General features: G+C 36.9%; 1 protein-coding gene across 3 annotated transcripts in view; it reads left to right on the top strand.

The window, feature by feature from the left end:
- The window catches only part of LOC139143844 (alpha-catulin-like), a 102,896-nt gene extending 97,790 nt beyond the window's left edge, over nt 1-5,106 (top strand). For all 3 annotated transcript variants that reach the window (XM_070714424.1, XM_070714425.1, XM_070714426.1), the window contains one exon: nt 1,116-5,106. In XM_070714424.1, the coding sequence (XP_070570525.1) occupies nt 1,116-1,310 (195 nt within the window). In that variant the 3' untranslated portion in view covers nt 1,311-5,106. The remainder of the gene's footprint in view (nt 1-1,115) is intronic.
- Nucleotides 5,107-17,850: the final 12,744 nt, after the last annotated feature.

Raw genomic sequence — 17,850 nt, forward strand, 5'->3', positions numbered from 1 at the left:
GTGGTGTCGCGCTACATGCTTTACATATCGTGGACTCCCTAGAATAGTGCCAAACAGCGTGATAGCACAGTGGATTGTCACGAAATCAGATACAGCATAAATGTTAGGTTTTGAATATGCTGAAGGGAATGACATAAAATTGTAAAGGGACTTTCTAAGGGATAATATCTAAACAATTAGAAAGCCCTTGTTCAAGTGTTAAGCTGATCGCAGAAGCTAGGTGTATCATTATCAATATACAGTCGCCAGTAGTCTTTTACCTGCTCTGTATTAAATACCTGGTAAACACTGCTGCATATGGTACAATATAGATGCACTTAAGGTAGAATGTGCCTCGGGGATAGATGTTTGGACTCTCAAACTTTTTCAATTCTTTCTGATCTACCACTTGTAGGCTTCATTTTGAAGCCCTTTGAACTTTCACTGTCTTATTTTTTGAAAATCGAAAATTTTATTTTTTTCCTCAGAGTTAACATAGGGATGGTGGCCATCTTGAATTTTAAATATCAGTAAATCTTGGGGTATATGTTTCTCTAGATCCAAAATTTGCATGGTGACCCCCGATTTTTAATCTTGATTTTGAAAGAGAATGGTTGAAAGGATCATTGATGAAAATTTAAGCAAAAGTTTAAGCATTTCACTTTCAAGGTGCATATTACATTAAGGTAGTGTGTGCCTCAAGATTAAAAGACTTTTGCTCAAACTTTCCACAAGAAACCTTTAAACCGTTCCCTTTTGAAATCAAGAATAAATCAAGGTCACCATGCACAAATTCTTACAAGAGAAACAAATAACCCAATACTAGTATTTACTGACTCTCAAAATTCAACATGGCCGCCATCCCTGTGTTAACTCAATGGGGAAAAATCAAATTTTTAATTTTCACAAAAGTAACAGTGAAAACCTTATTTGAGCTCCCACAAGTTGTATACCAAAAATGTCTTTTAAAAGTTTGAGAGTCCAAGTGTATCTCCCTGAAGTGCATTTTACCAATAGAACTGGATAATCTGACTAAAATTACGGGCATACTGCTTTCGACAGAAAACTAAAATCATTGCTTCAATAAATTTATCTGGTTTCCTTGTAAAACTTCTCTTTGTCTTGATTGCCCACAGTACAACCTGGATGTGGCACACTCGCCTATCCGTCAATGGCGTTCCCCACCACCGCCAATCATGAGCTACCACACAAACAACGATGACACAGAATCCGTGAAGAGCCACTACAGTACCCACTCAGACGGCGGCCTGATGAGGTCATCGGTCATGCACAAACCAATGACAAGCTTTGGAGCTTTTGAGAGAATCTAGCAAAAGCATCAAGGGAAGTGAAAAGAGAGGTTGAAGCAGCCCATATTGAGAAAAGCAAGTTCGGTCAGAGGTCAGAGTTCAAATCTAGGGTATACAATGGTCATCTGTAAAGATTAGATACTGCAATCTTCAGTCAGGTTGTCTTCAGATTGGCATTGGTGTAAATAAATTTGACAACTGCAGGGATTCACCATATTATATATTGTCTTTAAGATATTAAAAAATTTACAAAACAGATGAAGTGAAAAAAAAGCATGATTTTCATTGATTCAACATAACCTAAGAACCACCATGAAGTGTTGATAATGGTCACTCTCACCGGACAGCCAAAACATTCCCACCAGAACTGCTTCAGAATGGGAATCAGATTCATAAACTGAAATTGGATTCCTTGTAAGTTTCAGACACAGACCAAATTGTGCGTTACATGCATTGGCGCGTAAACTTTAAAAGATGGTGACCCTGCAAGATTTTCTGATTAAATCTTTTTTTTGTAAAAATGAAACAAGAAGGAAGCTGTAGTTCATTTTATGTAGAGAAATGGAATTTACAAAATAACAGGTGCAGAACTAGACAAAACTGTGTATTGTTACAGGTATTTAGTGATGAAGTCGTTTTTAGCATCATAGTCGCGAAGAATCTGATATCTGTCCTTTTTAACTTTTATTCCAGTCCTTTTTACAGGATCATTACTAGAATTTTGATCACATGTAAATATTAAGGCATATTTGCTAGGTTTACGAATTTCAGTCTGTGTTAAGTAAAATGGGCCATCACAAAACTGACCGAAACACACGGTGACAGACTGTATTAAAAAAATTCTTCCACGTAATTTCCCGTATCTCATTACTTTGGATGCGTTACAACAGGTTATAGGGTAAACAAGTTCCGTAACTTCTTAGTGATTCAGCTTAAAAAAGTTAACGTGAGAGTGGCCAAAGGTTTTATAAGACACTTATTTTGAAATTTTTCAGCAAGTGTGCCTTTATAAAAAATTGAGATTATTTGGTATTTTTCTATAAAAAATTGTAAAATATTTGTCAATTATTGAACTACTTGAACTGCCATAGTTATCCAGTAGGTGGTAGGTTACTAGACAACAAGCTTAGGTGTCCATGTTTCAAATCAAGCAATATGATTGGCCGGTAATGCCCATGAACTACCTAAGTTTACGAAGAAAACCAGGGAATTATTCGGTGAGCAATATTCCATTCAGAGCACACCATAGTGGTATGCGCTACTTATTGAACACAAAGCTTCCCTACCGTAGATGAAGAAATCTAGATTGAAAATTTAGAGAAATGACTTTAAACAGTGAGAAAGCTCAGCATACCGACAAAAAATCTAGGAATTTTGCTCATTAACAGAACCGTACAACCTGCAAGTAAACCTTACGGTGCGCGTCAGATGAAGGGCAAGCTGTAGAGGGCGCTGTTTACAGGTGTATAATTAGTTCATTACCTATGCATGCAGAATTTAGGTAACAGTTAGAAATAATTAGAAATCCGATGAAAATTTCAGAAAGTGTAGGTTTTATGAATTCCAGCTGCAGTGATCATGAAGTACTCGAGTGAATACTTTGCTGTCGTTTGTAAAAGGTATGCGTTGGTCAGCATTGATTGTAATTGTATGTAGCTCTTTCGGTTTTCTTTAATCATCACTCAACAATCCCACGCACGGGACCAGACAAGGTTAGACTGTTCACAGAGCAAGGGAAACTCTGATGATTCCAGGGGTGTGTTTTGAAAATTGAGATTTACACTCCCTGTAAGCCCCGTTTGAGGCAGTATTTGAATATTTGAATTTGAATATTTGAATTTGAATTCTATATTTATAAAACAAGTCCAATTCAAATCTTTGTAGCTCTTCATGTCGTGAAATTACACCAGTCATGAACCAAAACAGCAAAAGTATAATTTTGACCAGTACAATACAATATTCCAACCAGGTGTCTATGTAACCTGTACTTTTCCAGTCATGCATATTTCATGAAATATAAACAGTTTGACATGGTAGATGGAATACAAGCTAACAACTTTGTGAATAATTTGTTGGTTAGCAGACCTGCCTTTGGTGTAAAGCCAGAGAAACAATTTTCAGTCCTGTCAGAAAAAATTAAAACTTGAAGACTTAAATAATTACGACTAGGATGTTTGAAATATGTTCAACCCAGTGGATGACAGATGTAACTGAATTGAATTACACATATAGATGATTGGATCATGGATCTGGTCTTGTACAGTCTAGCATGTCTGGTTCTGTTTGGGGGAAAAATTGCCATGATTGTACATTTTCTCCGACCAAAAAAGTTCAAGTTCAATGGAAAGAGGGTGCTATGCCTGAACAGGCATGTGATATTTAATGTTTATTCAAAGCTATATTAATTTAACACAGATTCTTTTTGTTGTAATGATTTTTTCTGAGTGATAAAAAAAAGTTCAAAAATTGCTGAATTTGAAGGCCACACGAGAAAATGCATTTCACACATATCTCCTACTTGCATGCCCCGTCATTTAACAGTCTGAGGGTTCTTTTTGATTTGAAACTGAAAGAGAAAGTGACTGAGTTTTTAGTGAAATTTAGCAATTATCAGAGGTTAAAGGTATATAGTCACCTGTAATCTAAATATGCCCATATATGGTGAAAGGGGCATTCCTTGGTATTCAAAATGCCCAAGTGAGGGCGCTGTTTTTAAAAGCAGCCACCCGTTTAAAGTCTGTGATTGGTTAGATTTTCTCTTTCCATGGTAACTGTCGCAAAATTGGAACAGGTGACAGTATACCTTTAAAGGGGTGAGAAGAATATCTGTGTCAGTCACTACCAATTAAAAAAAACTGAGTCAAATGTCAGCGCATTGTAAAATCTACTAGTACATATATGCTGGTAGATTGAAAGATTTGAGAGGCTAGAGTGTAGAGAGCGCCCTCTAACGACAGATCTTTCAGTCTGATATGCTGGCAGCAATGGGAAGAAATATCAAAATTGCTGAAAGCTATTGAACACAGATGGACATTCTTCTGGAATCTACCATTCAGCAAACAGTATCATCAACTCCATTCTTTCCCTTTGTCACCCCTAGTTTTACATTTACAGAATATAAAACAATAGGGTCAAACCAAGGTGCTGTGGTTTAAGGGATGAATAGGCAGATTTCATAGAATAATAATCATCGATTCATTCTTTGTTTTGAAGCCACTTATCAAAGAAATGAGATGAATAGCATTGGTTTTTCCCGTTCTTTTATCTTCTGTCCAGGATTTTGAAAGAAAAGTTATCAAACTTGATGCAATAATTGATTTCACATACCAGTATAGCTGAAGGTTATGTTTAAGTAAGATATTAAATGAGGGCAATAAATTGTCACGTTGTCCTTTTGAAATTTAAAAAAGTATTAAATCTTATCTCTAAATTTTTGTCATTACACGGTTATCTTTTGGTGGGGGGATGGAGGAATATGGATCAACTGCCACATTTCATCACAATTTATTGCAGAAATGTTTCTTTATAAATGCATTGATTCCTTCATACCACAATGGAGCCATTTTTTAGACTTTTTCAGTATTTACAAACAACAAATGGGCAAATAAAATTCTTTCCTAAGAATTTTATTGTTAGTGTGTGGCAGCAACACCAGAAGGAAAAAATTTGAATTCGAGAATTTCATTCAGAAGAGAATTTCATCATTGCCTCTGTACATTTCTTTTTAAAGTGTAACAATGAATTAATCATGTATGTGCCTTTAGCTGAAGGCAAAAGTATCAGGAAAGGTGAAATAAACAGAAAAATGGAAAATGTTGTCCCGAAAATTTCCGGTACAGTTATTGTTGTTAATACTGATAGACCCAGGGTAATAAAGCATTATCACATGTAGATTTGGAAACACACTGCTCGTGGCGATGAGGGCGGTGTTTAAAAGGTCGTTTTAAGGTCACCTGTTTTAATGGCGCTTGACCTTTTGATGACCTTCTTAGATGCCGCTTTCACTGCTATGAAGAACTGCATTTCCACAGCTGTATCACAGGAACCTTCTAGTGAATATTAACATGTAAATTATATTCAAATAAGGTCATGGGGTCAGTCACTCTCCCATTACAGAGCTCTTCAAATTTGGTTGATTTATATTATTATAGTTTAGATATATTTATTTTACCCCATTAACACAACATATCTGAATATCAAATTTGCATAAAACTTAAATATTGTACTGTCGTCAGCTTATGTCTATTTACTTTGATATACTGTATATTCTAAATATTGTTTCTGTGCATTTTGTTATTTTTCTGAGCTGTAATTTTATGGAGATGTAATCCGACTTAAAAACGATGTTGATTTTGATGATGTATACTAGTCTGGTGCCCAAACCCTGATTTTTGGTCGAACCCAAAAATTCGGCCCCACAATGGTTCTCGGTGGTTTCTGTATCTTCAAAACCTACTGAATCAGGATCTGCATGATGCCACCCTGGCATCCTTGGGCATTTTAATATATTCAAGATGGCCGCCACGATGGCCGCCAAAACATGTAAATGGTAATATCTCAGCTCTATGAAATGTTATCAAAGTGATTTGGTGTCATTTGCCAGGTAAACAGGGCCAAGGAACTCATTTCTTTCATATCCCAACATATGCAACTCTTAATTTGCATAAAAATCCAAGATGGCTGCCAAAATCACCTCCAAAACAGGTAAAATGCCATATCTCAGCTCCCTGGGAAGCTGTTGGAGTCATTGTCGTCTCCTTTGCCAGGTAAATGGGGTTAAGGAACTAATATCTTTCATTATCTTATATGTACAACCCTTAATTTGCATAAAAAGCCAAGATGGCTGCCAAAATGACATCCAAAAACAGGTAAAATATCATATCTCAACTCAATGAGAAGCTGTTTGAGTCATTTTGGTCTCCTTTGCTAGGTATATTAGGTCAAGCAATTCATATCTTTCATTGGCTGACATTTACAACCCTTAATTTGTATAAATATTTACATAAAATCCAAATACCTGTTTCAGTCAGTAAGGAGTCATATCTCAATACACAATGCCACTGATTTTGGTGTCTTTCGGCATCTTCTACGGATCAAAATTGGTATCTTTTTTATACTTGCTATAAAATCAACCATGAAAATCTGAAATTGATGCTTACAATCCAAGATGGCTGCTAAGCTTGTTTCCACAACATATATCACGGTATATCTTAGCTGAAATTGTATCCTAGAGACTAATACATTAAGGGTTCAAGACTGAATGATAAGTTTCGTTCATTATATTAAATGTAAAATTTTTAATTGAAAGCAAAAATGACCATCTAATATCAACTATGGCCACACAAATGGATGTAACAATAATATTAAGTCGTATCTTAACCCACCAAGCATTCTTGAGACCTATTTTGTTGTGTTTGGTCAGGTTTTATTGGCCGCAGGGTTTTCATTGCTTGTTTTCTGCACTGGAAAAATCTTACTTCTAATGGAGGGATTTTATCCCGCATTGTAGCTATAATGGTTTCCTAAAACATCACACCGTATCTTAATTTATCCAGCATCTTTGACACAAGGTTGTATGTGTTTTGGTCCATCTGAGAGGTCATGGATTTCACATTTCCACTCATATAAATTGTCAAACCATCCATTTACATGAATTATATTATTCTTTTTGACAGTAAAGATACTTTCATGTTATCCCTCTGAAGTTCTACCCTTAGCTTCACAACTGTCATGCTGCAAGCAATTTTATAGTTTTCTGCAATACGGTCATCCATAGGGCATCAAGAATACCAATGTTTGCGCTTGACACCCACCCTAAGCACTTTGAACAGTTTATTTGCAGTACAATTACGTATACCCAATATTTAATTGGATTGTCGTTGTTTTATAATTAAACATATATACACCTTGCTCCTCCAAAAGCAATCTTTTTTCACTAGTTCTAATCCACTACCTGACATAAAAGTTCTATACTGATGAGCATGTGCATTTTTCCTTGTGTCTCGGAATGAAACCAAAAGTACATTGCAGACTAACCTGTACTGTTTTGATGACTTGTACAAGCTTTTATTGGACTATGAAAAGAAACATACCAACAACCAAAAATGTATGCAGACAAAGAGCTACAACTGCTAGGTGCCCATGTTTTGTCTTGTTATGGTGCAGTGGGCTACATGCTAGCCATTTGAGCCGCAACACACTAAAACAGCTTCTAAAAATAACGAGCATAACAACTGGCACACACACATATAACTTAGACATGAAAAAATGAAAAAAGTAAAATATTGATGAACATGTAACATATGCATATAGATATTCAGATTTATACTTATATATCTCTTTTTTAATAATCGTTTGTTGTTGATTTTGCACAACCTTTATTGTACTTTATGATCAAGATCCCAATTGGGATACGACTTCAATAAGGCTTACTTTACTTCACTTAACTTTATATACACATATAAGGAACGGTATAATGAACAAAGATCCAAGGTATCAAACGGATTTCGTGACTTTGGTTGGCTGAAAAATGAATCAGTCAAATCGCTTTTCACTTTAACTTTTAGTCAAGACTAATCAGCTCCTTCAGATTTGCATAAATTCATTCCTAATGGATGTACAGGTGACCCTCCATATTCCATAGGAAGTTAAAAGCGCTCTTTAACTCAACTGGCTGTGACATTTGTATTTTCTGGCAGTATAGTATAACAAGCAACTGCCAATATAAATGGCCCTGCTAATAACAAAAGCGATGAAGATGATGTTGTGCCAGAATCTTACCGAATCTTACAGTTCTGGTCGAAAACTTGTAAATGAGTATTTTTGTACATTGTTACAGATAAGTATTATAAAACGTGCCACCAAATGATAAATGGTACGTAAACAGTTCATGTAATGGGAAAAGTGTGTTCCTTGATACCTAAAATGCGGCCAAAGATTAAGAATCAATCTCAAAGATGATCAATGATAATATAAGTTAAAGCTACATGCCTGTTTGCGACTCTCTTTAGGGCATCGATGATGTTTTGACTTCACTTTTGATATATGTTGGATTGTACAGTTTATATGCAATTGACCCTTCAAATGTATCAAAAGACACAAAAGTTGGTCTTGTGAGCTACTCAGTAAATAGAGACATGATGTAATATTTTGACACCATTATTAGCATTATCAGATAAACTCCCTCTTTTTGTAATCTTCTTGGAAGTTTTTTCAGGTCAGATAACTGGAGATTCAAATTCTGCAACTGGATAAAACATGACCATACTCATCAAAATAGGTCTTAAGATGCTTGACTGGTAAAGATGCAACTCACACCTTACTAATATTCGTGTTTGTAATGCAATCAAACTGCTCAAAGTGCTCTGAATTGTGTCAAACGCAAGAAGTTGGTATTTCTGCTGCCTATGAATGACACTAAAGCAGCAACTAGAGACTTGTTTGCAGCATGACGGTTGTAAAGTTTAAGGTACAACGTCTGACAGATGACATTAAAACTGGTTGCCAAAAATGGTAGAAGACAAGTGTCTTCATTGTGAAATCAGAAAACCATGCCTGCAATGATAAAGGTATTCATAGAAGGCCTCTGCTACACCCACTCATTAAATTAAATGGATGGTTTGACAATTTATTTCGATGGAAATATGAATTCCATTACCCTCAAACAGACAAAAGACACACAACTTTGTGTCAAAGATGCTGGATAAATTGAGAAATGTATTACGAAACCATTATAACGCCAATGTGGGATAAAATCCTTCCATTATAAGTTAGATTTTTCCTGTTCAGAAAACCAGCAAGGAAAATCCTGCGGCCTATAAAACCTGACCAAACACAACAAAATATGTCTCAAGAATGCTTGGTCGATTAAGATACGACTCAATGTTTTTGTGGCATCCATTTGTGTGGCCATAGTTGATATTGGGTGGTCATTTTGGCTTTCAATGAAATATTTCACATCTAATATAACGAACGAAACTTATCCTTCAGCCTTGAACCCTTACTGTATTAGTCTCTAGTATATACCTTGATCTATGTTCTGGAAACAAGCTTAGCAACTATCTTGGGTTGTAAGCATCAATTTCAGATTTTCATGGTTGATTTTATAGCAAATATAACAAAAGACCCGTAAAACATGCCGAAAGACACCAAAATCAGTGGCATAGTATATAGAGATATGACTCCTTACACACTAAAACAGTTATTTGGATTTTTATGCAAATTTTTATGCAAACTAAGGGTTGCACATGTCAGTCAATGAAAGATATGAATTGCTTGACCTAATATACCTAGCAAAGGAGACCAAAATGACTCCAACAGCTTCTCATTGAGTTGAGATATGATATTTTACCTGTTTTTGGTTATCGTTTTGGCAGCCATCTTGGCTTTTTATGCAAATTAAGGGTTGTACATATAAGATAATGAAAGATATGAGCTCCTTAACCCCATTTATCTGGCAGAGGAGACGACAATGACTCCAACAGCTTCCCAGGGAGCTAAGATATGGCATTTTACCTGTTTTGAAGGTGATTTTGGCAGCCATCTTGGATTTTTATGCAAATTAGAGTTGCATATGTTGGGCAATGAATGAAAGAAATGAGTTCCTTGGCCCTGTTTACCTTGCAAATGACACCAAAATCACTTTGATAACATTTCATAGAGCTGAGATATTACCACTTACATGTCTTGGCGGCCATCTTGGCCGCCATCTTGAATATATTAAAATGCCCAAGGATGCCAGGGTGGCATCATGCAGATCCTGATTCAGTAGGCTTTGAAGATACAGAAACCACCGAGAACCATTGTGGGGCCGAAATTTTTGGGTTTTTTGTTTGGGCACCAGACTATACTGCCCTTTTGATGATAATACAAGAATGACCAAAGGTTTGTCTCAATTTAGAGGGGTCAAAGTGCAAAGGTTATAATAAAAGATTTGCATGTTGACATCTTATTTGATAGCAGTTTGTTTCAAGGGGCCTATGAAGTTTTTGATCAGACACTTGACATTAAAATTGTTGAATTATATACAAGGGATAGTCTTTTACAGCTGTAATGTACCATCATGCATTGTGCCTCCTACATGTAAGTTTCAATGTTAAAAGCAATGTGGATCTCAAAAAAGGAAGTGGTTCAAATTAAAGTTGCCAACTTTTCCCCAGGTGTCTTTGCTTACAAATGAAGGCATAACAATTGTTTATTACAACCAAGGAAAGAATGATAAAGTCACTACAAGAAGTGTGAAATTAGGACGTGGGTGCACGCCCCTTCTTGGAAAATGTCACAATGTAAATTCAAAGTATTGACAGTTGTATGAAGAACACCATATTTCACTTTTTTTGGTCTCAATCTTCAATTTTTTGTCAGCTGACAAACTGTCTCTTCCCATTTTTACAATGAAATGTCATCAAACTCAGACTCATTCAAAGCCCCCTGTTTTGCCACTCATCTTCTAATCCTTGGCCTACGTCAGAGCGCCCTCAACAGTTGCGCTACAGGCCAACCCCAAGTTCAACATGTAGCAAACCACACTAGCTGGGCCACCTTGCTTGGCCAGGAGAGAATCTGACTCATATCAAAAGCAGGAGAGAACCACAGCATGTTGCCAGCTGGAGATTGTGAGAGTATCTATATGATTGTAACATCACTATTGATACTATAGCTACATCTGTAAATAAATACATGACACTTATTTCCTCCACCCGTCTGAGTTGACCTTTCCTTCTGTCTGTCCCGTTTAAAAAGATGGGATTCAAGCAAAATGTGATGGTCACAAGGGCAAAGGATGTGATGAAATCTCACAGCCACTCTTGTTGCCTCTGAAACCGGGAAAGCTCAACATTTAACAGCTGAAAAAGATGTGTGCATCTTGACCCTAACCTCTCTTGATTGAGTTATTCAAATAAGTGAATCTGTACATCACATGACATAATTTCGACAAATGAACTTATTCCATGTTGGACTCATTATTTATCGGTATGCAAATCTTGGGTCAAAGGTTAAAAACAAAAAATCCTAGATCTTGATTGGCTCATGGTATCATTAATTTAGGGTCATTAGCTTCTTTTGTCTTTATATTCCACAAAAGATCCTATGTTCTTATCAGGAGAAAATGTGTTACAAATTTCCCACAGCAGACCACATAGATTAGTAAAATAAATATTACTTCATTTCGCGAGAGTTTTTCTTAATATATTTTCTGTATTATAATCTCCAAAAATATAAACAGGTACTTTTATGGAAAAAATGTAAAAATTACACAAGGAAATGTGAATGAATTGAAATTTATCCAAAAACCAGCAGTTCTTTTTTTCTTTGACCTTGGACTGAACTGAGTACCATGTTCTCTATAAACTGTTGAAAAATGTAAACTTGTGATTTATGTGTGGGGAGAGGGGAGGTTTATATTAAAGTTGATTTTTCCATAATCAGTCCAGTATTGATATTTCCCATTATGTACTTCCCAATGCAGTGCTTTCCAATAATTTTGTTTTCAGTTCATTTGCTGTGCTTGTTTTGTGCTGTTTACTGTATAATGCATACTGTTGCTCTTTCTAATAAATTAAAAATGTCAATATTAATATTTAGTTTTGCATCTAATTGTTTATGTGTGTATGTGACATTTATAGAATATATCATGATATCCATTGCCCTCTCACCCCTATGTTCAAGTATATAGATCCCCTCACCGCATTTAAAACAATAGGAATGTATTAAAGTCTGCTGTGAACTTTTGAGATTTGAGTAATATATTTTTGCTTGTCTCTGAAGAAGTGTTGTGCATGCAATCAAAAATCCAAAAGAACTTTCTTTGAAAAGTTCCATGTCACAGAATGGTGTTATGTAGGTCATTTCCCCCACACTCATCATGACCTGAGTTCAATTAGTCTAGAACATTCTCAAGGTCACTGCCCTTGATGACCTCACAACCTTGAATTCAATAGTCATGTTTGGAATGTTCTGGAAAGTTGATTAGTTGTGTAAGGAGATAATTTTAGAACAGTAATTAGCATGTCAATAAAAGTTCTAGATTGTTCTTACATGCCTTTATAAAAGGGACGTGCACAGCTTCCAGTCAGACTTTTGGGATCGTGTCTCTTGTGTGTTACTAAACTCCAGCAGTAGTCATTCTCAAGACTTTTCAAGACCTACACTGCCAACGCTGGATTTATACTGTGGACTTTGTGCAGCTTCAAGCCTGCAAGCCAAAGGACTGTTCATTCATCCAACTGACTGTTACAACTCTGAGACTGGAGCTTTGCCGTCCCAGCTGAGATAAGTAGTCTGTACACTTTTAAAGCTTGTACTCTATCCCTGACTTAGCAATTAGTCTTATTTTCGTAATAAATTTCGTTTAAACGTTAACTGCTGAGTTCACCCTTTTGTTCGTTTTCTCTGCACGTAACAAAATTGGGGGCTTGTCCGGGATACGAATATTTTGAGCCGTTTGACAACATTTTGACAGCCTTTTCAAAACTACTGTATACTGTGAACTCAGCGAAATTTAATCATGGCGGAATTTAAACCAGACGAATTTATGGATGACCTTGATCAGGACACATTTAATTCCCTCAGAAAAGACAACCTCATAGCACTGGCAAATTTCCTTAAAGTAGAAGTTAAAAGATCTATGCGCAAGAGGGAAATACAGTACCGTATTGCCAAACATCTAGTTGATTTAGGCCAATTTGAGGAATCCACCCTGAAAGATTATGAGCCCGAGTCTACCTCTGAACTCAGAAAATTAGAATTAGAAATGCAGACAAATTTGGAGATCAAGAAACTAGAATTACAAATGAGAGAGAAAGAATTAGAAATGGAAGAAAGACAGAGAGAAAAAGAATTGCGATTAGAAGAACAGCGATTACAGGTAGAAATAAAACGTTTAGAGCTTGGACAGTCAGGAAAATTCTTCCCTTCAGACAAGTTTGACATCACTAAGCATTTCAGGTTAGTTCCCCCTTCCAAGAAAAGGATGTTGATAAATATTTCCTTCATTTTGAGAAAATTGCTCAGAGTCTGAATTGGCCTAAGGAGTCCTGGTCTATGCTTTTGCAGAGTGCTTTGGTGGGTAAAGCCAGAGAAATTTACATTCAGTTGTCAGTAGAGCAGGCTTCAGATTATGATTCTGTGAAGGAATTAATTCTCAAGGCTATGAGTTGGTGCCTGAAGCTTACCGTCAGAAATTTAGGGATTGTGAGAAGGTGAAGGATCAAACTTATGTTGAATTTGCTCGAACAAAAGAACAACTGTTTGATCGTTGGTGTTCTTCGGAAAAGGTCAGTCAGAATTATGACAAAATTACGACAGCTTGTTTTGATTGAGGAATTTAAAAGGTGCATCCGGAGTGACATCAAGACATTTATCAATGAACAAAAGGCAGATACATTGGAGGTCGCTGCACGTTTGGCCGATGATTATTCATTGACCCACAAATCTTCCTTTCTCAGCAAACCATCCCAGTCCTTTTCATACAGAAACAATGCAGGTAAATTTAACTCCTCCTTTTCATCCAAGAATTTCTCAAAGGAAAGTAGGAAATCAAATGACATCAGTTCACAAAATTCAAGTAACACTCCCACATCATCAGATCCCAAGTCTCAATCTCCTTCTGACAAACAGTTCGGTACACTTTCTTGTAATTATTGTAAGAAAGACGGCCATTTAATGTCAGATTGTTTCAAATTGAAAAGAAAACGTGAAGGTCAAAGTGGTCAAAGTGGATCTAAGCCAACCGGCTTTATTTCTTCATCAACTCAATTAGAGTCTAATAATGTGTGCAACACATTTTCTGAGGTTAAACCCCTCTTATCCCCAATTAATGAGGTCAAGGTCAATTCTTCACAAGATAGCATTATGGGTATTTTCGAACCATTTATTCATAATGGTTTTATATCACTTTCTAGTGATTTCTCTTCCGCTACCCCTGTCAAAATTTTAAGAGATACCGGGGTTTCCCAGTCTCTTTTGTTGGCAGATACCCTGCCGTTTTCTGAAAAGTCATTTTCAGGTTCTAAAGTTCTTATTAAGGGGGTAGATTGTAATGACTACATTCCTGTTCCTCTCCATAATGTCTATTTGTCTTCAGACTTTGTTTCTGGACCTGTGACTTTAGGTATTAGGCCTTTTTTGCCTTTTGAAGGGATTCACCTTCTTCTTGGAAACGACCTTGCTGGGGACAAGGTCATTACTAATCCACTTGTGACTGATAATCCTACTTTAGATCAGGATCCAGAGCCAATTGAACAAGAGATACCCGATTTATTTCCTTCATGTGCTATTACTCGAGCCATGTCAAAGAAAACTTCCGAGAATCAAAATACTCTCAAAAATAATGTCACAGATGTTGACTTAAATGACACCTTTCTCAGTCAGGTGTTTGACACGGATCATTCCGTTATCCCTCGTGGATTTGAAACTTCCAGTAAAACTTCTGCTGACCAAAGTCAGACATTTTCTAGATCAAATCTCATTGCAGAACAACACAAAGACCCAGATATTTTGTCTTTGTTGACAGGGTAGATGATGAAGGTAAAACTTCAGATAGCTCTGTTTCCTATTATACAAAATCTGGTATTCTCATGCGTAAATGGAGACCTCCAGATGTTTTGGTTGATGACGATTGGGCTATAAAACATCAAATTGTGGTTCCACAGCCCTACCATGCTGAAATATTGCGCCTAGCCCATGAAACCCCCTGGGCTGGTCACTTAGGAGTCAGGAAAACTTATCATAAAATTCTCAGTCACTTTTATTGGCCTAATCTCAGGCAGGATGTAGCACATTTCTGTAAAACTTGTCACACATGTCAAATGGTAGGAAAGCCAAATCAGACTATTCCAAAGGCCCCTTTACAGCCAATTCCTGCATTTCAAGAACCATTTAGTAGGATACTAATAGACTGTGTTGGGCCCCTACCAAAACAAGATCAGGAAATGAGTACATGTGACAATTATGTGTACATCAACTCGGTTCCCCGAAGCCATACCACTGAGAAATATAAAGACAAAGACTATAGTGAGAGCTTTAGTCAAATTTTTCACTTTATTCGGCCTCCCTAAATGTGTCCAGTCTGATCAAGGCTCCAACTTTATGTCTGGAATTTTTCAACAAGTAATGGATCAGCTAGGCATTAAACAGTATAGGTCATCCGCCTATCATCCAGAAAGTCAGGGTGCTCTTGAGCGATTTCATCAAACTTTGAAAAACATGATTAGGACCTACTGTTTTGACACAGAGAAGCAGTGGGATGAAGGAATTCATTTTCTGCTCTTTGCTGTTAGAGAGTCAATTCAGGAGTCTATTGGTTCTAGCCCATTTGAGCTTGTATTTGGACATACAGTCCGTGGCCCACTTAAGCTCGTTAAAGAGAAATTCCTATCAGACAATGATGATTGTCTGAATATTTTACAATATGTTTCAGATTTTCGTACAAAACTCTCTAAGGCATGTGAATTAGCCAGAGAAAACCTTGAGTCATCTCAGCAGTCCATGATAATCAAACGATAAAAACACCTCAAAACGGAAGTTTGAACCAGGTCAAAAAGTTCTCGTTCTTCGTCCAATCCTGGAAAACCATTCCATGCTCGTTACTTTGGGCCATATCTAATTGATAAGAAATTGAGTGATTTAAATTACATCATAATAACACCTGACAGGCGTAAACAAAAACAGCTATGTCACATAAATATGCTTAAGCCATATTTGGATAGGGATAATCCTACTATAACTCAGCCTGTCAGTGCAGTCAGTTCAAGCCATTATGAAGATAGTGATACTGAAACTGACTTGAGTGAAAATACTCTAAACTCAAAGCTGGGCTCGGTCAAGCTTCAGAACTCAGAAATCCTGGAGAAGCTGGAGTCTACAAAGTTGGCACACCTCCAGCCAGAACAACAACAACAGGTGAAAGAACTGCTCCACGAATATAAACACCTGTTTCAAGATGTTCCAACGAGGACAAACGTCATCTATCACGACGTTGATGTTGGGGACAGTAAGCCTGTAAAACAACATCCATACAGACTGAATCCAACAAAAGCAAAATATCTCCAGGAAGAAGTCAAATACCTGCTGGACAATGACTTTATTGAACCCAGTAAAAGTAACTGGAGTTCGCCGTGCATACTTGTTCCCAAATCAGATCACAGTTATCGTATGTGCACAGACTTTAGGAAGGTCAACACTTTAACAAAGACAGACACTTTCCCAATCCCGAGGATTGATGACTGCATCGACCGAGTGGGAAAAGCCAAGTATGTGACGAAATTTGACCTACTGAAGGGATTTTGGCAAGTCCCTCTGACGGATCGTGCTCGTGAAATATCCGCCTTTGTTACACCAGACGGATTGTTCCAGTACAAGGTGATGCCATTCGGAATGAAGAACTCTCCGGCAACGTTCCAACGGATGATCAACGACGTCATATCCGGGCTAGACGGTGTGCAGCCTACGTTGACGACGTCGTCCTGTATAGTGACACCTGGGAGGAACACATCAAGCTCATGCGGAAGTTCTTTGAGAGACTGAGCAAAGCAATGTTGACTGTCAACCTTGCCAAATCTGAGTTTGGTTGGGCAAGGGTAACTTACCTCGGACATACTGTAGGACAGGGTGAGGTAAAACCTGTTGATGCCAAAATCAGTGCCATTTCAAGTTTTCCCATACCAAACTGCAAACGACAACTGATGCGCTTTCTCGGTATGGCTGGTTACTACAGAAAATTCTGTCCAAATTTCTCCGCAATTACTGAGCCTTTGACTAACTTACTTAAAAAGAAAGTAAAGTTTGTTTGGTCAGAGCAATGCCAACAGGCATTTGATACACTTAAAGCCATACTGCAAAGTGCCCCAGTGTTGTCTGCACCAGATTTCACTTTGCCATTCAAATTAGCTGTGGATGCTAGTGATACGGCTGCTGGTGCTGTTTTATTGCAAGAGGATAGTCATGGTATAGATCATCCTGTTTGCTATTTTTCACGCAAATTTAACAAATCCCAGAGAAATACTCTACAATTGAAAAAGAGTGTTTATCTTTGATATTAGCTTTACAGCATTTGAAGTTTATGTTACTTCTTCAAATCAGCCAATAGTGGTTTATATTGATCACAACCCTCTTGTTTTCTGCAGAAATTTAAAGGCAAAAATCAGAGATTGCTAAGATGGAGTTTAATGTTACAGGAGTTTAATCTTGACATTAGACATATCAAAGGCAGAGACAATTTAATTGCAGACTGTCTCTCTCGTATTTAGAAATTATTGTTATTCACTTTCAAGAAATTTTATTGTTGTTCACTTTCAAGAAATTTTACTTTAGAGTAAAACAAAATTTGAGTACTTAAATCCTTTTCAAGATTACATTTGCAAAAGAAAGATTTTTCTTTGAAAATTTTCTTTTTTTGAAGAGGGGGTGTGTTATGTAGGTCATTTCCCCCACACTCATCATGACCTGAGTTCAATTAGTCTAGAACATTCTCAAGGTCACTGCCCTTGATGACCTCACAACCTTGAATTCAATTAGTCATGTTTGGAATGTTCTGGAAAGTTGATTAGTTGTGTAAGGGAGA

This window comes from Ptychodera flava, chromosome 11 (assembly GCF_041260155.1).
Source record: "Ptychodera flava strain L36383 chromosome 11, AS_Pfla_20210202, whole genome shotgun sequence".
Lineage (NCBI taxonomy): Eukaryota > Metazoa > Hemichordata > Enteropneusta > Ptychoderidae > Ptychodera > Ptychodera flava.